The sequence below is a fragment of the Malus sylvestris genome, chromosome 9 (genome assembly GCF_916048215.2).
Source record: "Malus sylvestris chromosome 9, drMalSylv7.2, whole genome shotgun sequence".
Taxonomy (NCBI): Eukaryota; Viridiplantae; Streptophyta; class Magnoliopsida; order Rosales; family Rosaceae; genus Malus; species Malus sylvestris.
Genome location: NC_062268.1, coordinates 33,806,276 through 33,829,758, shown reverse-complemented (window position 1 = coordinate 33,829,758; position 23,483 = coordinate 33,806,276). Strand labels below are relative to the sequence as shown.

Genomic DNA, 23,483 nt, shown 5'->3' with positions numbered 1-23,483 from the left:
AAAGTCAATCATTATTGTAAAATATATTTGGTTTCTCCATTGGTATCATTTTAATATATTCGTGCCACTTTGGTGTTGGTAGTTTCATCAATGGCTCGACATGGCATCGATATACCATCCATATTATTCACACTATGTTGATATTCTATTGTCACGAGATGTTGATGTCATCTCTATTTTTTGTCAATATGGTGTCGATATTCGATGTATTGTTGATTTGAGTTTTAACTTCAATCAGCAATCAAAACCCATAATACCCAAGTGAAGCAATCTTTAATAGTTCCCCACAAGTGAAAAATAGAGACAATGATGCATAAACCTAGAAAAAATAGCACCAACATTTACGCAAATTGACACTAATGGGACTAGTGGTGGAGGGGTTGTGTATGTGGAAAACAGGGTGAATTTATTTATAGTAGAGAGTGCAACGAACAGGAAGAGAACCAATCGATACGATTGAGAGAGGTTCATAGAGAAATGGTCAACAAATATGATATGGGGACTATCGATCTTCTCAATATTTTTCAGCATGATAGTGTCTTAGTCAGAATGGACTAGTAGTAATTGTATTTCGAGAGCAAGGCTATTTCTACATGTTTCCTCTAGATAACACAACCAAACATATAAGATTACGTTCTTATCTATGGTAAAAACATATTTTGTTGTGAAATATAGTGTGAATGCTACACATACAAATGCATGAAGAAGCAAACCAACACACCACTAAAATGGACTTTGGTAACAATAATTAAAAGCTTTGGGTGGAAAAGTCTTAGGGAGATGAAATTGTAAACATGAGTGATGACTTTTCTCTCTTACTTTAGCCTATTTATAACATATAGGCTTATTTTTAGCTAAGTCTCTTGGAACTCGATTTCACTTTGCTCCATGTAACTCAAAAGTCACTACTTTTACTCTATGAAACTCAAAGTTAGCTTCACTTTGCCCCTTGTAACTCAATTTTGATCTCATTTTGCCCCTAAAACTTGAAAGTCGTCTCCATAAAACTCAAAATTCGCTCAACATTACCTTAAATCTCTTAATTTCTTATGTAAGTTTGATTTGGGTGCACCAGACTAATCAATTTATTTTTTATTTTATTTTTTCATCTCTTCAATTTCTTTAAAATTTAATATTTTTTATGGTTGAATGTTTTTACTAGAAGATTATAATAAAATTAATTGCAAATGTGGCATAGTTTTATTGAGTGTTGGTTCGCACATACGTTTTAGGAGACAACCTATAACTTCTGAGAGAAAAGAGAGTACACAAGTAAAATAGAATGAACTTTAAGTTCCAGATAATAAAATGATAACTTTTGAGTTATAGAAAATAAAGTAAAATTACAATAAAGTTTCAGAAGACGCAACTAAAAATAAGATTAACATATACACATTTTTATAATTTTGTGAGTTCCTTCTCATAACATCACAAGGTTCAATAGTTGTAGTTGATGCACGCCATCCAATATCCCAACTTCTTCCTGACCAGAGGAGACAACAACCCAGACGTCCTTTTTTTTACCGTTAATTTTGTTTGTTCACTTTTTCCCTTAACAGTCAGCAGCACACGTCAACAATGGATAAAAAGCCGGTGCGCCTCCCCATACCCAAAATATATAAAAAGAACAAAAAAAGAAAAGCAAAAAGCTTCTGCGGCAGCGCTGATAACAGAGTGAATGAACTCAACGACTCCTCCACCAAACAGTTACCAGTCTCTCTCTCTCTCTCTCTTGTGAACTCAGCTCACTCTGTCCCAACGATTCAACTCGGTGATGGCGATTACGACTGCTCCGAGTTCACTTCTCCGAGTTCCCATCTTCACGACGACTTCTCCGCCGTTGGATCATCCTCGTTTGAGCTCTTTTAGGAATTGTTTCACCTCCTAGTGTTGCTTCGTGTTCAAGGCTGTGCTCGTCAAGGGTGTGATCTCGCTTTTGGTTTCAGATCTGAATCGTTTCCTAGTAATCGAGGCGTCGGTGATGTCTGAGCTCACAGGTTCTATCCCAACTGCTAATTCGATTTCTTTTAGGTCATTTTCGATTATCTCGGTGATTAGGTCAAGGCTGAAGTGAGGACTCAGTTGAATAATTGATTAGTTGAAGCTTAATTGTTTTTATTATTTTATATAATTGTCGTATATTTTATCGAATTTTCCATTACATTTTAGTAGTAGAAGGCGACGAGGGTATTCCTAGAGTGTAACTTTTGTAATTCTTTGTTTGGATGCCGAGAAAAGCAATGAAAACAAGGCGAAATAATTAGTATGTGTTTGCCCCCTCATAGAAAAGACATTCAATTAGGGCTCAGTTTGTGAGGGATGTTTTAATCTCTTCGTTCATTCCATTCTCAGTAAAATTTGCGTTAGCCAATTAGCCCGAAATTAGTAACAAGTTTAGAGCTTTTCGTATTCTGCGAGCATGAGTTGTTTTTTGATAGGTGCATTTGAACTCTATTTTGGAATGAACAATGCAGGAATATTGAACAAGGTTCAATGGTTGGTGATGAATCAGTTGCTTTTGTTCTGTTATGTGATATCCGTCACTGAAGCCAGTGAACCCTATGGTTTACTCAAAGCACCATCAGTATCTCTATCGAGTGCACCTTTGGCTGCACCAGCTATGCCAAATCTACCCCTGCCAGCCACTTTGCCAGTGTCCCACTACCATAGACGCTGGCAAAAACATTTCTTGCCACATGCTGCGCCAGTTGCTCTATCTCCTGCACACCCTCCTTTTTATGGACCCTTGATAACTGCTGGTCACCCCCCTACAGCTTCTCGATTGTCAAAGCCATCAATGAAGAGGAGTGGCTTGGCACCTCCACTTGCTAGCTTTAAGAATATCGCCCCAACACAGTCGAGTGCTGGTACAATTCCTTCTGGTTTAGCACAGCCCCCGCTCACTCCTTCCATTTCCAGTAAGTTACACTCTGGACTGCAATCTTATACCCCCCCCCCCCCTCTCTCTCTCTGTCTGCAAATTCGGTCATTTCAGATCACTACTAAGATGTGATATAATCACTAATATGCTTGACACACGCACACATACAGACATATAGTGCCCTTCTCATAAGGGATCCATAGTTCTAAGAACAGTAAGAGACCACATTCAATCTGCTGCAATTATTCCATGATTTCAGCTGTCCATATGTTTTATGTCTTCCTTCAATGATCATCCTTACTAAAATGAGCAAAATAAAAAATGATTGGACGACTGATTACCATCATGATAATTTTGGTTTGTGTATTTTTTTTTAAATCACTGTAAAGATGGCTTAAATGGTATCTGATTTGGCTAATTTTTTTGTAAGAATGATCCTTAAATGAGGCCTTAAAAAATATACCAGGTTATTAAATTGGATTACAGGATCACATTGAGAGTGTGCCGTGCATGTGGTCCTTTTCTTTTCTTAGAAATGGGGATCCCTCTATATGTATTGCATGCGTGCTTGCGTGTGTAGAGTAGACTGTTTCAAGTGTTTTGGAGTGGTGTGGAATCTGGCCAAGAAACTATGACAGTGTCACTCTTTGTTGACTGCGAACATATTTGGAATGGGGGAAAAGAAGAAGGCTATTACACTTTGAAGATGTGCAGTTTTGGCTTCTATTTAATCTATTTGGATAGAAAGGAACAAATTGATATTTGAAAAGAGGATGGACAATATGGTTCTATTTGGTAGGGTCAAATATCTAGTCTCTCTTTGAACCTCTTTGTCCAACCATTTTCGGGAGATTCCTATTGGTGTAATACATCTTAATTGGGTGGGAGTCTTGATTTGATGTAATAAAATTTTATTAGGCACTGGCTGTTGTGTTTCCTTGATGCATTTCTTTTCCATCTTTCGTTGTATTATTTATTTTCTTTTTTCCCCAAAAATTTAAATGTATGTTTTGAAGTTATGTACCTGTGATGAAGCACTAGAATTCTTACTTAATTTCTTAAAATTTAATGTATCAACTACCCAGTTCTTGTTTGCAATGTTGTGCAATGTAAGAGTGCTGAGACTGACAAAGGTGTTTTTTTCACTCCTTCCAGACTGTTGCAAGCCAGACATGGTACTGAGACGGGGAAGTCAGGGTTGCCACTGTGCTTATCCCATAAAGCTTGATATTCTCCTCCTAAATGTTTCACAAAATCCTAACTGGAATATTTTTCTTGAAGAACTAGCTTCCGAGCTTCATTTGCAAGTTTCTCAAATAGAGCTGATTAACTTTTATGTACTCGGATTATCAAGATTAAATATTTCGATGGATATTACTCCCAATTCAGGATCCAGTTTCTCCGCGAGTGATGCGTCCACAATAAACTCTTCTCTTGTCATGCACAAGGTTAAATTGAACCCTGCATTAGTGGGCGATTACAAACTCCTCAATATAACTTGGTTTAAGCCTCCACCTCCTTCTCATGGTAATTCTGACATGTTACCCTAATGTTTTAGATTCATCTATACTTGTATATGGTTGCAATATGATGTCAATCTTTATGTTGATATGACTGTAATGTTTTACATGCTAAATAGGTATATCTTCATTCTTTTAATTGATGGTAACAGTTTCGAAATAGCTAATTTGGCAATCTGCATCACGGTAGCTGTCTGTTTGCTTTTACCATACAATATGTTGGGGGTGTGTTCGCGTGTTATTCAAACTGTGAAAGGGTAGAGCAATAATTTATATGCACTACCGAAAATGTTGCATTCTTTATTTTGATAGTTGGCTTACTTGCTTCAAGGAAGTTAAATCTCTTGTATGAATTTTAACATGCTCTTCTTTCTTTTCTTTTTTAAGCTCCTATTGCAGCATCACCAGTGGAAGGCCAAGCAAATCCACCCCCTACTCTTACATCCTTAAGTGCTTCAGATAAAGGGAGGCATTCAAATTGGAGTCTTATTATTGGTATTGGCATCGGCATATTGTTCATTGCCATTATATCTGTGCTCATACTTTGTTTGTGCACATTCCGTCAAGAGAAGACTAAAGCATCTCTTATAGAAACAGGTATGTGTTTCAATTGTCAGATTTGTACATTTTCTTGTTTTTTTTTTCCTCCCAAGCCCATAATCTATGGTATTATCCTGTTCATAACTTACTGCTGGGAAACATTTTGCGGACCAACTTTTAGTTACACTTTCACAGTATGCAGTCATCAAGATGATGAAGATATTGTCACCTAGATAATATTCCTATAAATTCTTGCTATTAAAAATAAAAGTATATGTAAATCATGCCTAAAAATATGAGTAAATGGTTGCATTTGTGCAAGTACGTCTGTATAAATTAAGTTAAAGCTTGTAACTAGTTGTATTTCCAATGATCTAAATCCACTTAACCAGCTGAAGTACATTTGGGGTCTGATGAAAAATGTTGCTTGAAACACCAAAGCAGAAAGTTGAAATAGATTTTATCCCAAAAACAAAGAACTTATATAAATTTGAATATGACTGTTCTGCATGATATAGTATAGGTTTCCTTTTCAAGTTGTTTATCTCATGCCTTTTGTCTTCCTTTTTCCTTTTGGCTTTTTCAGCCCCTGAAAAGCAGAGGACTGTTGATACAGTGCAAGCAGTAGGATCTTTACCTCACCCAAGCAGCACTCGATTTCTGGCATATGAAGAACTTAAACAAGCAACAAACAACTTTGAAAGCATACTCGGAGAGGGTGGTTTTGGCAGGGTGTTCAAGGGTGTCTTAAGTGATGGTACAGCTGTAGCAATTAAAAGACTTACCAATGGAGGGCAACAGGGGGATAAGGAGTTCTTGGTTGAGGTTGAAATGCTGAGCAGGCTGCATCATCGTAATCTGGTGAAACTTGTGGGGTACTATAGCAGTCGTGACTCTTCACAAAACTTACTTTGCTATGAGCTTGTACCAAATGGAAGCTTGGAGGCCTGGCTCCATGGTAATTTCTTGAATCACATACTGCCATGTGCCATCTAAAAAATAACTGTTTCTATTAAATTTATGCATTTAATTGTTTAGTTTGGGTGTAGCAGTTGAAAATGGAAAACATTTTACATCTTAATTATACCTTTTCTTTTGATGTGCCTTACTGACACCTCTCTCTCTTCCCTTCTCAGGTCCCCTGGGGGTAAATTGTCCTTTGGATTGGGACACCCGAATGAAAATTGCACTTGATGCTGCCAGAGGACTTGCTTACCTGCATGAAGACTCACAACCTTGTGTCATCCACAGAGATTTTAAAGCATCCAATATATTGCTTGAGAATAACTTTCATGCTAAAGTTGCTGATTTTGGCCTGGCCAAACAGGCACCTGAAGGCAGAGCAAATTATCTTTCTACCCGTGTGATGGGAACATTTGGGTTGGTCTCGATTTCTCCCCTCCTTAAGCTTTTCATTTCCATGATTTGGAATGCACTAATACGTAACTATTTGATTTGCAGGTATGTGGCTCCAGAGTACGCCATGACTGGACACCTACTTGTTAAAAGTGATGTTTACAGTTACGGAGTTGTCCTTCTCGAGTTACTCACTGGAAGAAAGCCTGTAGATATGTCACAGCCAGCCGGACAGGAGAATCTAGTCACTTGGGTTAGTATTATTCATACATTGCTCCGCTCATTCTCTGTTTCAAAATGACCATTTTCTCTTGAAAAGATTTAACGTAACAAGCATGGTATTCTTTAGGGGAAAAAAAAATAGAAAAAACAAGCAATAAATGTATAACCTTTTTTTTCATATTAAAAATGATACTTGATTGGTATTTTGCCATTATAATTTTGGATTGGAAAGTGATACATGTGGGTTTTTCTATTATCCAGTCGAGGCCAATTCTTAGAGACAAGGATAGACTGGATGAGCTCGCTGACCCTAGTCTTGAAGGAAAGTACCCAACGGAGGATTTTGTACGAGTTTGCACAATTGCAGCCGCTTGTGTTGCTCCTGAGGCAAGCCAACGCCCTACAATGGGTGAAGTGGTACAATCACTGAAGATGGTGCAACGAATCACAGAATATCAGGATACCATGTTAACGTCTTCCAATGCCAGACCCAATAACAGGGAGTCTTCAATAACCTTTGAATCCGATGTGTCATCTTCGATGTTCTCTTCTGGTCCTTACTCTGGTCTAAGTGCCTTTGAGAATGACAACGTCTCTCGAGCAGCTGTTTTCTCTGAAGATCTTCACGAAGGACGATGATTACTTGACAGAAGTCTACGTTCTGTTCAAAGGATCCCTAACTTTCCGGTATAGCAACTTAGGAGCAGTCCCCTTTTGTGTTGGGGAGATACAGGTTGATTTTTGAGTCTGGGTCAGGTGTTGTGATTGTGATTTTTGTTGGGAGGAAAGGGGCGAGTGTTCTTTTGTAGTCCCTTGTGTGGGGGGAACTGCTGTTTAGTATTCCTCCGGGCAGTGGTTCTCGGCACTGTGGATGAAATTTTGTATATTCCTTGTAAGCTTGGTTCATGAAATTGGCGTTCAAGGGTTTCGTGTTTATTTATTTTCCTCGTTCTTTTCAAATCCATGTTATCGAGTAGGTACTGAAATTGGAATGAGAAATGATGGCTAAACGACTGTAGCTAGCAGTTGCTGCCTTACTGCTTTCTCTCCACCCTCACAAGCACGGCGGCCGAATCCGTGGAGGAACAATGACACAGCAGACGGTGCCTTGGATTGTAAAGCAGAAAACATTTCACAAATGCCTATTATAAGTTGGTTAAAAGGAAAGGGAAGGAAAAGAAGACGGCAAGGCTTTAGAGCAGGAAGATGACGGAAGAAGAGAATATATAAAAAATAAAAAAAAAACTAATGAAAATGACTTGAAAACTTTGAGTTTTAACGATAAGGACAAAATAAAAGGTAAAGTGAATAGTATCATGATTGACTTTTTATTGTAAAAATATGATTTTTCGTTAAAATGAACAATACCGAGAACTTCTTATTAAAACTCCCATTTAAAAAGGGGGGAAATGAGTTAATTAAAATCTTGATTATTGACGTTTTTCAAAGCTTGAACCTTATCTCTCTCACTTATTACAAGTTCGAATTTGAGACCTACTTTATAATTAAAAAAGAATATTATTAGACTGTACGTACAGTGTCCTTAAAATACTGAAAAATTGAAATACAACAAAAGAGGATAAATATTACTCTGTCTTTGCATGGCTCTTACCAAGCATTTTGCATGGAAACATGCGACGATAGTGCTTAACAAAATGGGGCTCCAACGGTTTTTTATTTTTTATTTTTTTATAGGAAAACTAATGATTTTTTTTTGAAAACTTTGAGTTTTAACGAAAATGACAAAATAAAGGGTAAAGTGAATAGTACCAGGATTGACTTTTTAGTGTAAAAATATGGTTTTTCGTTAAAGTGAATAGTACCGTGAGCTTTTCATTAAAGATTCCTTTTTTTATTTACTCAATTAGTTTTTGTTATCTCTAATGAGTGGTTTGATACATGTTATATTTACCTTTTGCTCATAGTTTGTGCAATTTGTACTTCAACTTGTATTAGCAAGGACAACATTGAGGGTAGTTGGAGTAGGCGGGCGGTCTAGAGTTCCCACTTCGAAGGGGCCTTCAATTTTTATTTTGTTATATATATATATATACACTTACTATTACAAATTTTGTGTTTGTTCAAATAATAAGTTTAGACTTTGAGGCCTTGTCTAAATACAATAATTTTTTGGATTGAGTTGCTGACCCAACATTTGTAAGATTTAACTGTTTTATATAATTAATTGAATAAAAAACAACAAACCTGTTTTGTATGTGAAAAGTGAAATGTCAAACGACTCAAACTTGTTCTTATTAACTTGAAAAACAAACCTATTTACTTCTTTTGTCTTATTTCCCAAACTAACACCAAATTCTAAATACCCTTGTTTATTCTAAGGCCCCATTCGCTCCCAAGTTCTGAGGGCTGGCCTGTGCATTAATGTTGTTTGCATAAACTGACCTCTGTTGGAGTTTCATTTTTAGGAAAACTAATGAAAATAATTCGAAAACTTTGAGTTTTAAGAATAATGATAAAATAAAGGGTAAAGTAAATAGTACTATGATTGACTTTTTAATGTAAAAATGTGATTTTTCGTTAGGGGTGTGCTATCCACACACCCCTTTTTACTTCTCACACACTCCTTGTTAATTTCTATCCGTTGATCTTCTTCAATTCATTCGATCCGACTGCCGAAAATCAAAAAGGTGTGGGAGAAGTAAAAAGGGCTGTGTGGATATCACACCCATTTTCGTTAAAGTGAACAATACTGGAAGCTTTTTGTTAAAGTTCCCTTAATTTTTCTACCCAAAACCTGTATTTTGCTCCTTATCTGTTACAAAAATTCCCCTTTTTCACACACAAATATTATTTTTTTCCCAAAAAAACAAAAAGAAAAAGGGTCAAACGACTCAAATTTGTACTTATTAACTTGAAAAACAAATCTATTTACTTCTTTCGTCGCATTTCCCGAACACACACCAAATTCTAAACACCCTAATTTATTATTTGACTTGCTCCAAAATTCTAAGGGCTGGCCTGTATATTAATGTTGTTTGCATAGACCAGGGCCGATCCTGTGTTTTTGGGTGCCCAGTGCGAAAGCTCAAAATGTGACCTTTTTTAATATAGAAATATATGTTTAAAAAATATATTTAACGAGGGCTGGAATCCAGTCGAAGCTGGGGGGCTAGGCTCTCACGCCCAAATTATATTACTTGAGAAAATATACAACGGGGGGGACATAGTACCTAAACCCCGACAATAAAAAATACAATTATATACAACCATTCCTAGCAAAACTCCTTGAAATTTCAACCTTTAAGAAATTGTCTTCTCGCATTTTTTAAAGCAAAATCATCAATTATATCATCATACTCCAAGTCTTCAATCTCATCCTTTTCAATGCATAAGATTGCTAATCCATTTAGCCTATCTTGAGTCATAGTGGTCCGCAAGTAAGATTTTAATAATTTCAATTTTGAAAAACTTCTTTCTGCAGATGCCACGGTCACAGGTATAGTCAACAGTACACGATAGGCAATTAAGACATTAGGACACATGTCAGTTTCTTTTACAAAGTTTGCTATTTCAATAGATGTCCAAGGGTTATTAGAGAAAAATGCTTCTTCAGGTAACATCATTTGCAACACCTATAATTCGGAACATAAGTCGGCTCCATCTACATCCATGGTATTTCCATGTTTCAAATGTGCTTCAAGATTCATATAATTTTCTTTTAGTTGTTAATCATCCAATGAAATCAACTTCAGTGCATCAAACAAGAAGCCAAAAATAGATTCAAAAGTCTTTAACTATTCAAACCTGTGTTTCAGTTGAGAAAGAGCAATATCCACTATAACAAGACAATAATTTGTTCTAAATGATTCTTCAACAGACTGTTGTTCCCTCTCATTACCATCAACTTCATCATGATGTCTTTTTCTAGGTCTATGACGTTTAGTTTGAAAAACAAGGTCAATTTCTGATTCAAGTGCAATTTCTTTAGCATCACGCATGGCAGAAGAAAAACCAGTTTCTCGGTAGTTTTCAAAAAATGTAACAAGTGCTTCCAATGCCTTTACAGCAACATCAAGACGCATGTCTTTAGATTGTAATTTTTTGCTCACCATGTACATCTTCAACAAAATGTCATACCAAATAACCAAACTTAATACAAAATCAAAATTGGAAAGTTCTCCTGATGCTAAACATTCTGCATCCCTACTCAATTGGGGATTCTCAGTAATTTCCACCAACGTAAACAAAGCATTTCTAACTTGGGCTACTTGGGATTTAATTGCTTTAACACTTTCAATGTGACTTTCCCATCGAGTAGTTAACAATGACTTCAAAGTTAAACCATCAATATGTTCAAGCAAAATATTTCAACGCTTTGTAGAGTTGGAAAACACCGTATATATGCATTGACATGCTCTAAAAAAAATTTTGCTTTAAGACATGAACTTGCCATATCACAAACTATTAAATTAAGACAATGAGAACCACATGGCATGTAAAAGACTCTGGGATTTATGTCTAGCAATCTTTTTTGGACACCTTGGTGTTTCCATCTCATGTTAGATCCATTATCATAACCTTGTTCCCTCACATTATCAATATCAAGATCAAGAGACTTTAGGACATCTTGCAACTCATTAAAAAGTCATTGTCCTGATGTATCTTCCACACTTAAAAACTCCATGAAATACTCCCTTATATTTATTGACCTACTTGACAAGTCAACACATCTCAAAATTAAAGTCATTTGTTCCACATGACTTGCATCAGGAGTACAATCAAGAATGACAGAAAAAAATTTGGCTTCTTTTACTTTTTTAATGATTGCGGTTTTGACTTTTGAAGCTAAAGTAGCTATCAACTCATTTTGGATTTTATGGCTCAAATAGTGGTGATGAATCTCTTTATTCTCAATGAGTCAAAAATGCTTTTGCATTATTGGATCAAACTCTGCAATCATTTCAAGTAAACCTAAGAAGTTTCCATTAGAGTCTTCATAAGGTCTTTCATTTGTTCCACGAAATGCTAAATTACGTATGGCAAGACATTTCACAACAGCAATAATTATAAGCATCACTTGTTTCCAATGATTTGTCTCTTTCTTGATTCGCATTTGAAATTCTTTATCAATTGTATGATTTGTTGTCAATCTACTTTTCAACTCAACCCAAGTTCTTGAATTAGTAAGATGCTCTTTACTCTTTTCATGTTGGTCAAGCTTCACACCAAGATGTCTCCAATCACTAATTCCATCTTTTGCTAACTCACTTTTTGAGGCAATTGTTTTAAACAATTTACAACAAAAGCAAAAGACTTTATCCAACTCTTTTGAGTACACGAGCCATTTTCTATCATAAATTTCACCTGTTGGTAATTTTCGATCATAGTAGTGTGAGGAAAATTTTCTAGAGAGTTGTCCTTAGGATTAGTGAGATTAGTTTCTCGAATTGGCCCCTTTTCTACAAGTAAGTCTCTCATTTCTGCATTAAGACCATCCCAAACTCTTGGATCATAAATGTTTAAATGGAAAATAGGTTCAGGAGATTCAATATTTTCCTCTACACCAATATGATCATCATCAACATTTAAATCCACATCACCACCATTTTCATGGTCTTGAGACTCATCACTAACATTTTCTTCTAAATCACTACCATTTTCATGATCATGAGACTCCCCAACAACATTTTGTGGCTCTTCACCAACATCATTTTCTCTCAAATTTTCAACTGACTCATTCTTTGTAGAGAAAAATTTATTAAGAGATCCTCTTAAACTTTCGGCAATTTCGTTATGTTTTGCCTTTTTTTTTCTTTTCATATTACCAGAGAGTTGTTTCCTAAAAGACATGGATTCGATAATTTGTTTGCAAAAATTACCTACACATGATATAACAAAATTTTCCTATCAAAATTATCATTCCAACACATTATATATTATAAAAACACTAACACATAGTCTAATATATTATAAAAATTGAACCTAAAAATTGGGTTTGAAATGAAATTAAATAATTCAATAATCAATTAGTCAAGAATTCAATTCATCAACAACAATAATTCTATACATCAATTATCAATTTATCATATAATTCTATGTCACTTGCATTGCAAAATTTTATATTAAATTATAAATTGATAATTCAAATTTAAAAAATTAGTTTACCTCAAAACTCAAAAGGGTTGGTGGTGAGTGAATGCACTTGCTACCAATGCCAATGGTGAATGACCTGGCGGCACACTGAGCTGAGGAGTGTAGAGGATGCCCTATGGCCCTGCCTGTCTAGCTACTTGCCGCAGCTTGCAATTGAGACTTGAGAGTTGACTTGAGTTGCCAACTCAAGAGGAAACACCAAAACATTAAAGCTTGCACCAATAAATGGATTGAGAGAAAGAAAAGGGAGAGGCAGGGGACGGCAGCAGAGAAGTGGGGGATGTAGGGAACAAAAGGGGGGGTGGGGAATCGGGAAAGGTTGGAAGTATTAGGGATTAGGGTTTTTAATTGGGACCGAGTGGTCCCTGTTATGTTTTGTTTTTGTTTTTTGTTTTTATTTTCTAATATGCGGTTGGGTCCTTTCTGGGCCCTTTTGTTGCCTCTTGGGCTCTTGCCAGCCCCTATTTAGGTTGTGAACATTTTTTTATTTTATACTTAGTTATATGAGTTTTTTTTTTAATTTTGGTGCCCCCTTCATTTTGGGGCCCTGGACAGTTGCCCCTATGGCACTGGGCCTGGGCCGGCCTTGGCATAGACCAACCTCTATTATGGTTTGATTTTTCGACCCAAAGCCTGTATTTGGCCCCTTATCTGTTACAAAAGTTCCCCTTTTAACAAATATTATTTATTTCCCAAAAAAAAAAAAAAAGGCCACACACAAAAGAATTTTCCTGTTTCACACACAGAAAAAAAATACGGTGCTATTAGGTATAAACTTTTAGGCTATGTGTTGGATGAGATATTTATACATCTCAAGGGTTGAGGCTAAACTATTAAAAATATATATATATATACTACAAAATGTTGGAAGAGGAGGATTAAAAAAAGTCGTTCATGAGCATTGCAAAAATATGTAAGAGCGATTTGTAAATCACTACTTGAAAAGTGACATTTACAATCTACATGCATTTACAATGCTCATGAATAACATTTCTAATTCACTCTATCTAACATTTTGCAGTTACTTCTTTATTAATTTGATCTCAAATTCATTGTGACTCAGAAATCCCTCACTGAAACATAGCCCTAATGAATTCCTTATTGTAAAAGCGTTTCTTTTCACGCAATTCCTACCCAAAAAAGAAAATTCTTTTATTTGTTATAATGTTTTATATCTCTATTTTTTACGCTTAACTTACTTTCTACAAAGACATTCTGTTTGATTTATCTATTTATCTATAATTATCTCCTTATACCGAAAATTATTTTTTGACTACCCTCTCATATGAAAACTGTGACAACCCGTCCCTAGTTCTACGATTTTATAAATTTTAAAAGAATGAAATTACGAAAATGCCCTAGAGGTGAAGGTTTTGACTTTCATTGACCAACGTGTAGAGAAACGTATGTCTTATTCACTTAGCGCATTTGTGTAGTACTCGTTGGTACGAATGCAAAGGCGAAAACCGTTTTGCGAATCCGGATTATATTGGTATAGTTACAGACATTTGAAATTGATTATTTAAAGTTTAGTTATAAATTAATTCAAACTCCCACCATGTGGGAGTGGTAACCAATCAATTTTAAAAGAGGAAAATGAGAACCAATCCAGAAGGGAGAAGGAAAAAAAAAAAAAAAAAAACCTTCTCGTCGGGCAGTGCACCTGCACACCCAAACCGGTCAAAATCCAACCAATTTCTGCCATTTTGTTTCGTGGAACACCATATCCACCACCTGCAACATCTTCCCCAATCTTTCTTCTTCCATCTTCGCTCAAGATTAAAGAGTTTTAGGCCCAAATACACGAAGAACATCACCAGAGCACCGGAGGTGATCGACGGTGATTCCTCCGATCCGGCGAGTTTCACCACCCTTAATCAACTCCTCTTGGACCCAGGAACAAGACCCAAGCAGTTGTAGGGGTGTTGGAACATTGAGGAATTCGAATAGAAGAACACCCATCTTAGGGTTTCCGGAGGGTTTGAGTGAAATTGGAACATTTCCTGGCTAAATTGGACTTAGCCACATGTATAAAACTTGTTCTTCTAATTGAGATCTTCATTTCTGTAAAATTTAGTAAGTTTTAGAAATAGTTGAATTTTCCGGCGAGTCGGGGCGGCCGACCACCACCCACGGCGGCGTGTGGCCAAGGGGCCGTCGATGTCATTCTTAGGCTAAATTAGATGCCTTGAGTTCAATCTTGGTAATTGTATGACTTAGGTTGATGGTTGGAACCTAAATTCTCTACGTCACGTTTTTTGGTAAAAGTGTGAATCGACGATCCGGCCGTTAGATCGTCACCAAACTTTAATACATTATAGTACGTAATATTTGAGGACCATAGAAACTTATGGATCAGGAATCCAACGTACAAATCTTCCAGAATTGGATTTGTAAGTTCATAAAATAAAATGTTGACTGCCACTTGGTTTTGGCAATTGGCTGAGATTCGGCCGTTGGATCATAATGAAATATTAGGACGTGGTTCTAAGAACATAATGTGAATCTTTGGAAGTAATGGATCGGAGATCTGTGATGCAGATCTTCCAAAGTAAATTACGTAGGGATGTGTTTTTCTGTAAATTATGTATTCTATCGATAAGAACTCTTAGACGTGATTTGATAATTGTTCTAGGTGACATTGGTTCGTGATGTCTCGATATGCGTGCTAGGAAGTTGTAGTACGGACCTCAGGTGAGTGGGTCTTTTCCTTTATATCGTGTATATTATATATGTATCTATGATTGATAATTTCACAAACGTTTTTAAATTGATTTATGCATATTACCTACATATAATTACTGTAAATGCTTTGAAGTACTGGTGTGAACTACGAATGGCTTGATTCCTGTTATGGGTACGTAGGCAGTTTAGCGAGACGTTATATGTTGTTCATAAATCAATGTGTGAAGAATCAAGAAATTGAAGTAAGGAAACGTAAGTAATGATAGTTAATTAAACTAGTGTCTAATTGGGTTTATAACCGATAATTATTCTCGAAAATAAATAGTTCGGGAGTAGGGCGTTACAACTTATGCATTTTATGCCATATTATACATATATATATATATGTATATAATTGAAAATGCTATGACATGGTTGAGTATTAGATTGCATCATGGTATATCCATATGTATATTACTTGCACATAATTATTGTGAACGCTTTGAAGTGCGAAGGTGAACGTAGAAGACCCAGGTAAGTTCAGGTGAGTTTATGATATTAGTTGAAATAATGAAGTTATGGCATGACTACATGTATGTTTTAGGCTACTCCGACTTTGTCATACAGGTTGCAATGATAGGCAACTCCAACACTATCGTATAGGTTGTCCATGACTCGTACATGTTATAATAGATGCAGTTAGAGCTCATAAACTTGCACCCCGGTGTTAGTGCTCCCGCCAGTGGCCAGGGCACAGTCCTTCACTTGATGTTCACCTCCCGCACCTTACACTCACCTTGGATCCAGGGTAGGTGCACAGTCATGTCGTACAGACCACTATAGGTGGTTCCGACTCGTAGGTGACCCGCGATTATTCGCATAGTCTTTACGTGATCGTAGCACTTGAGCTTACTTATTTATACCTAGTCTTGTCATACAGACCACTAAAGGTGGTTCCGATTCGTGTGCAGGGGTATATGATGAGCTATGGGTTCAGCTGTACATGCCACAAGAGATGGATCCGGCTGACATATTACTTGGATATGTAATGAGCTATGAGTTCAGTCGTACATGCCATAAGAGGTGGATCCGGCTAACATATTAGTTGCCACAAGAGGTGGATCCAGCTGACATATTACTTGGATATGTGATGAGCTATGGGTTCAGCCGTACATGCCACAAAAGGTGGATCCGGCTGACATATTACTTGGATATTGGTTGAGCTATAAGTTCAGTCATACATGCCACAATAGGTGGATTCGGCTGACATATTACTTTTCATGGATTTATTTCACCTGGTTTACTTATTTCATTACGTGTCGATTTCGCTATTCCGAGTATGGTTTCGATATAGATATGTATTCTATTTTCTGGGAAATTATTCAGGCTTTACAGCGAGGGATTATTACTTTTGATAAGTGAAATTGTTTTGTAAAGCTTTGTTTTTGCCGCTCACACTTTCTGTTTTGCGCCCCCTGGTTTTAATTGCTGAATGTTCGTATCGACGAGGATTCTTGGCAAATCTCAGGATAGGTGGCTACTTCTGAGGGTATAATCTTTGTCCACTCTTCTATACTTAGTTATGATCTAACGTCACGTGTGAAGTGGGTTCATTCCCGCTTACTAGCGCACTCTGGTATTTAGGCACTCTTAGGTTCAAATTTATTCATATTTTTCCACATCATCACACTTTATGGCTTCGTCACCTTCCAGGTGTCGGCCAACATAGCTCGATTCGGAGTCCTTGTGGACATTCTGGGTCGGGGTGTGTCAAAAATCCTACCCAATGTTTTAAACTTCTTTTTACACCCACCTAAATCAATTAATGATAAATAAAAAAAAATAGAAAACAAAACCTAAGTTGAACACTAAGAAATAAAAAACAAAATCTAAAGGTGGTTATACCTCGAGAAATTTGGAAAAATAACCAGAATTTAGATCCCATATAGAATTATAGCCACAATGTTAAATTTATGATAATTATAACCAAAAGTTGATATAAAAGTACTAAAATACCCCTAATGGCTAAAACATTCCTCATTTGCTGCTCTTAACCATGAAAAAATCGACCTTCAAGATAAAAAAAGATTTGAAAACAAACCAGAGGGGCTACAAAATTCCTAGTCCCCAGATCGCTGATTTGGGTTCAAATTTATTCCTTTTGGCACCATTTGTGAATCCCCAAATTATTTTCCATCTTGAAATCTGACGAAACAAATAGAATTTGTTAATTTTGATTTATTCCATCATAAACTTGGAAGAAAGCCGATAAAAAGACCCACTTCTAACAATTTTTTTTGTTCAGAACGTTATTAAGTTTTGGAAGACATAAGTAAAAGAATGGGGAGTAGAAAAAGAAAATACAGAAGACCAAAATCGTCAATTGGATTCATATACGATTGAAGAAGAACTAAAAGAGCTTGAAATGTGATAGCTTAAAGGATTTAGGAATTTTGTGTTCAAAGGCTCTGACTTCGAATCCAATTGAAGGGGAAGTGGAATCCGTTGAATCCGTCTACGGTGGTTTGCATATTTTAATTTTGCGTTTTGGTAATTTTAAGGGTATATTAGTATTTTTATGTCAACTTTTGGTTATAATTATCATAAATTTAAAAGGGTGGCTATAATTCTATATGAGGTCCAAATTGTGGTTATTTTTCCAAATTTCCCTTATACCTCACATTGTAACACTAAAAAAATTTCTAAGAATTTTCTCATTCTCTCTCAAACTATTCTCCTCTATATATAACAAAATTTAACTTTTCTAAAAACACCTCCTTTGTTACCAAATTGACCTTAACAACACCCACCAACCCACTTATAAAATATATAAATAAATAAAATCTCTCATGCGACTAACTCACTCAATAGCGGCGTATACATGAATTGGTACTTTATTAGCAAAGAGTTGAATCTCACGTTTCATCTTGTTGACAACTTCACTCACTTACTTCTGTAGTAGTGTTAGAGAAATTAAATTTATAGACTAAATTTAGAAATTAAATTATATGTCAACAATATGAAATAGTCACATTAATCAACAATTATGTAATAATTTAATTATTAACTTTCATATTATTTAGTTTATGAAATTTAGTGGATGAATTTAGTTCATGGCATGGGGATATTTTTTAACGGATAATGCTATAGGGAGACTAATTTTTTAAGAGTAATACTAGGGAGACTAAATTTTGGAAATTAAATGATATGAAAGTTGATGATTGGTTTGTTATTTAAGCATTAGTTAACATGCTCAATTATATTGGTAACATATCATTTAGTTTGCAAATTTAGTTTCCCTAGCATTATCTTTATGATGTAAATATTGATGATTAGATTATTGCATAAGTATTATTTTACGTGTTTATTTATTACTTATAACATATCATTTGATTCGCAAATTTAATTTAAAATTTTGATCCCGTTAAAAAATATCCCCATGCCATGAAGCAAAATCTCTCGTACGGTCTTATACGTTTCTTTTATTAAATTCAAGTTTGACTTTTCAATTCCCAAAATATTGAAATGAAGTGAGACTGCGAAGTGTTTGCGACAAGAAATCTACACCAAATGAAATAGTCGTGACCGTCATGCTTGACGATTACAACATACACCTACCAACCCAAGTATATTCAACCTACTCGCCGGTCATCAAACATCGACGTGCGATGCCGGGCGACGGATTTTCTATTTTTCTAGTCAAGATGTCAAACAATAATCAAACTTAAATTATATTTAAATTTATTGAAAATATGACTTTGTCCCTAAAACTAAATTTTTTCTACATAAAACCTACATAAGTTCAACTCAAAAAATAGGGGAAAAAAAAATTATATATATATATATACCGACATAAGTTTTTTTACTCAAATAAAACTCATAGACCATACTCCACATAAGAAAATTCATTAATTATGTTTGACTTTACATATTAAAAAATTTCATATGTCTAAAATAACCCTTATTTTTGTTTGATGTACACAATTAATTTCACACTGTTTGTAAGGGAGAATTAATGATTTTACAAAATGAATATTTACACACACACACACACACACACACACATATATATATATATGTGTAGGGACTTGTTGGTTTGGATCAATTAATATCAATTTGATAATCATTTTTTTAAACAAACGATATTATCTACATTAGGGGATGGGTGGACTTAGCCTTACAATGGGCTGATAATAATATGGTTCAAACTCGCATTTGGCAAGAATCGGACCTAAGACCTCTCACTTACAAGTGAAGAAGAATATAACTATACCGTAGTATTAAGTGGTAACTTGATAATCATTTCTCAATTGGCACACATTGAGGGATTTGTTGGTTCAATCTTTCCTTTTCTTACCCAATTTAAAAAGGAGAAAAGCCTAAAGTTTTGGCACACTTCGAACTCCAATTTACCATTACAATGTGTCCATGTTATATATAGGTAAACTATTGTACCTTAAATATAATATAAATTAATGGACATAAAAATATACAAAATGTAGGTAAATTGGTAATTACGTACATAATTTACCTACTTTCTCTTAATGTACCTACTATTATATTATAGGTAAATTACCAGCAAAATATGAGAATATTATTAGAATATATCATAGGTAAATGTTCAAAGAAGAAATTATCATAGGTAAATTGCCAAAAGAAATATTATTTCTTTGTATATACGCCAATATTGTTTATATACGTAAATTAGTAGAAACGTTTTACTATTATATATAGGAGAATAATTTATCCTGAAAAATAATGTAGTCAAGATTTAGGGCTAGTTTGGTATTGCTGTGTTTTTAAAAAAAAAAAATTTGTTGTGTTATGATAATAAACAGCTATAAAATAAGGTTGTTAAGTGTTTGGTAAACCTTTTTTTTGTAAAAGTGCTTTTAATAAAAAAAATTACAAAAAAAAAGCAATGTTTGAGTGTTTGTTAAACTTTTATATATTGCTTTGAATATGTTAAATGACTAAAAATGATATAGTATTTAATGTGGTATAATAATTGTCAAAGACAATAATGTAGGGGCAAAAATTGTAATTTTGTAAAATATATGGGAGTATACTTGCCATTTGAAAAGTTATTAAATGAGCTTTGATTACTATGCTTTGAAAAAAAAAAGCATTTTTTCTAGAAATATGGTAGACTATACTTCTGCTTTTCTACTTTCACTGATAGCAGTTTTTTTTTTTAATAAATTTTTTTTTTGTTTTACCAAACACATTTAATGTTCTAGATTTTTTAATGAGTTGCTTTTTTTTTAAAGAACCACAATCTCAAATCAACCCTTTAGGTAATGCATTAGATTGTACAGAGATTAAAAAAATTATTAAAAAACATTAGGATGATTAATAAGATTTTAATGCCCTTGATTGAAGCTAAAATTCAAGTGCGTGAGAAACGGATAAAAGGGTGGTGGAAAAAATTGTAAATAATTTGTAATAGTAGGTTATTCTTACGTGGCAATTTATTTGACATTTGAGTTTTTGTTGAATGTTTGATTATATGTGGGTTTATGTTTAGAATACATGAGTTGTGAGGACCAATATTTAAAGATCCCTTAAATTTATTAAAAAAAGAGATTCGTACTCGAAATTTATTTTAACAACAGATATATAAAAAAAAAACAAAAAATTATATGTATAAGGTTACACAGTCAGAGATGGCAAACTACAACTGATACGACCATTTCAGCCGCCAAAAGCATGCACGTAATTTTCCTAGCAAATATCATAAGCATGTACGTAGTCCAAACTTCCCGCCATTGCAAATCCGGCGAACCAAAATGCTTCCAACGTCCAACGTCATCATGCAATGCACCTGCAAAATAAATTAACCACCATAATTTAGAATCTTTGCTAATTTTAGTCAACTTCATAAAACAAAATACGAAACTCGTCCGAGGTTTCCCTTACATCCTATTTGTCGTCCGCGACGCCGGCACTGCCGCCAGCGGCGGAAATAACGAAGACAGCGCAATCCCTCTGGCAATCTCCCTCAGCAAAAACTTCTGAATCTTCCCGGTGGAAGTCTTGGGAAGCTCGTCCTTAATCACCACCGTCTTTGGCACCATGAAGCTCGGCAGCTTCCCCCTGCAATACTCAATGATCTCCTTCTCCGTTGGCTTTGGGCTGACGTCACTCTTCAAGCTCACGAACGCGCACGGCGTCTCCCCCCAAAACTCGTCGGGCCTCGCCACGACCGCCGCCTCATTGACAGCTGGGTTCCCATACAGCACGGACTCGACCTCCACGCTGCTCATGTTCTCACCCCCGCTTATAATAACGTCCTTGGATCTGTCCTTGATTTCCAAATAGCCGTCGGGATGCATCACCCCCACGTCACCTGTATAAAACCAGCCGTCTTTCATACAGTTGGCAGTTCCCGCTGCATCCTTCAGATACCCGAGCATCAGGCACCCGCCTCTCAAAACTATCTCCCCGATTTCCAACCCGTCCCGATTCACACTCAAACCTGAATCCGGATTCACCACATCCGCCTCCGTCATACCGATCGTCATCACTCCCTGCCTCGCTTTCAGCCTCGCCTGCTCCATCGCCGGGAGTTTGTTCCACTCCGGCTTCCATGCGCATGACAGCACGACCCCCGCTGTCTCGGTCATCCCGTACCCGTGACCCACTACGAACCCGATCGACTCGGCCCGGAGCAAGACGCTCGAAGGCGGCGGAGCCCCACCGGTAAGAATGTTAACTGGGTTTCGGAGCGGGTCGGACCTCCGGGTGTTGATGAGCATGTTGAGCACGACGGGCGCGGCGCACATGTGGGTGACGCCGTTATCTTCGATTAATTCGTAGATTTTTGGGCCATCGAATTTGCGGACGCAAATGTTTGTCCCGCCGACGGCGGCCATGGCCCACGGGAAGCACCACCCGTTTGCGTGGAACATCGGTAGGGTCCATAGGTAGACGCAGTTTTTGGGCACGGACCAGTCCGTGAGGGAACTCAGGGCCACGTTGTAAACGGCTCTGTGGCAATGCACAACCCCCTTCGGAGCCGACGTCGTTCCGGACGTGTAGTTTAAAACGATTGGGTCCCACTCGGAAACCGGCCGGACCCACTTAAACAAAGGATCCCCTTTTCGCACTAGACTCTCGTAAGTGTCGATGAAATGATCGACGGTAGGAATTGATCCGTCCTTCGGATGATCGGTGATGAGGACGAGTTGGGGACGAGGAAGCTGAGGTGGGAAGAGCGAGAGGGCTTCCAGTACGAGAGAGGCAAAGAGGTGGTCGACGAAGATGAGTTTTGATTCGCTGTGGCGGAGGATGACGGAGACGGTGCGGGCGTCGAGGCGGGCGTTGATGGTGTTGAGGATGGCTCCTGCCATGGGGACGGCGAAGTGGAGCTCGTACATGGCAAGGGTGTTGGGCGAGATTACAGAGACGACTTGGGAGCGTTTGATGCCGAGGAGGGATGAGAGGGAGGAGGCCAGCTGGAGGCATCGGCGGTGTGTTTGGGACCACGTGTAGGTGGTGGTGGTGTAGACGACGGAGGGGCAGTCGCCGTAGACGATGGCTGCCCTTTCTAGCAGGGTGAGGGGAGTGAGAGGGCAGAGATTTGCAGGGCTGGGATTGAGCTGCTCCATTGCGAGTTTAACGTAACTGACAATGAGAAAGAGAGAGAGAGGAAGCGAGCAAGGAAGTGGTTTTGGTGTTGCTGTTGGTGTTGGTTCTCTAACTTATATATACATTCAGATTACAGAAAAGGACAATTAGTGTCTGCACGGTGTTTAACAAGTGGACCATGTTGCGAAGACTTTTGGACCAACAGATAGTTTTCACTGAAAGAAGACGAGATACATCAAAGATTTCCCCAACAAAAAAAATTACTCATATTATAACACTCAGTGTATAAAATAGTGTTTCAGCATACTAAAAAATTTCCCCAACAAAAGCACTTGTGGACAAGATAATCAACTGTTTAAATCAGTTCAAAGAGAGTTTTTATTCAATGTATTCGGAGCATCAGATAAAACATCTCATGTCATTATACAATTGAAAATATTTTTTTTTAAGTCTCCGTTCAATTGTGTAACATTATGTGGTGTTCCGAGAAAATCTCTCAAGTTGAAAACATCATATTAATACAAGGAAAAAGGTGTTTTTTAATTAACCTGAGTAGTAGATGTTGGAGCTTTCTAACTAAGATATAATTTATAATT

The 23,483-nt window shown here is 36.6% G+C and overlaps 3 protein-coding genes across 4 annotated transcripts; 1 reads left to right on the top strand and 2 right to left on the bottom strand.

Moving 5' to 3' along the window:
- The first annotated feature begins 1,623 nt into the window (after positions 1–1,623).
- On the top strand, positions 1,624–7,459 carry LOC126634557 (proline-rich receptor-like protein kinase PERK3). Of its 2 annotated transcripts, none has more exons than XM_050305076.1 (8): positions 1,624–1,997; positions 2,475–2,918; positions 4,037–4,408; positions 4,801–4,998; positions 5,528–5,899; positions 6,078–6,321; positions 6,403–6,550; positions 6,781–7,459. In XM_050305076.1, exons 1-8 carry the CDS (start codon positions 1,982–1,984, stop codon positions 7,156–7,158), a joined length of 2,172 nt encoding a protein of 723 aa, XP_050161033.1. In that variant the 5' UTR covers positions 1,624–1,981; the 3' UTR covers positions 7,159–7,459. The 2 variants fall into 2 exon arrangements, with proteins under 2 accessions (XP_050161033.1, XP_050161032.1); XM_050305075.1 differs by having other exon boundaries at positions 1,625–1,997; positions 4,789–4,998.
- Positions 7,460–11,398: 3,939 nt separating this feature from the next.
- Positions 11,399–14,595, bottom strand: LOC126633996 (uncharacterized). Its single transcript, XM_050304489.1, has 4 exons — positions 14,437–14,595; positions 12,306–12,359; positions 11,845–12,219; positions 11,399–11,698 (listed from the first exon to the last, which is right to left on the bottom strand). Exons 1-4 carry the CDS (start codon positions 14,593–14,595, stop codon positions 11,399–11,401), a joined length of 888 nt encoding a protein of 295 aa, XP_050160446.1.
- Positions 14,596–20,834: 6,239 nt separating this feature from the next.
- Positions 20,835–23,093, bottom strand: LOC126634558 (2-methylpropanoate--CoA ligase CCL4-like). Its single transcript, XM_050305077.1, has 2 exons — positions 21,217–23,093; positions 20,835–21,121 (listed from the first exon to the last, which is right to left on the bottom strand). The coding sequence occupies exons 1-2, from the start codon at positions 22,905–22,907 to the stop codon at positions 21,109–21,111; spliced, it is 1,704 nt and encodes a 567-aa protein (XP_050161034.1). The 5' UTR covers positions 22,908–23,093; the 3' UTR covers positions 20,835–21,108.
- Positions 23,094–23,483: the final 390 nt, after the last annotated feature.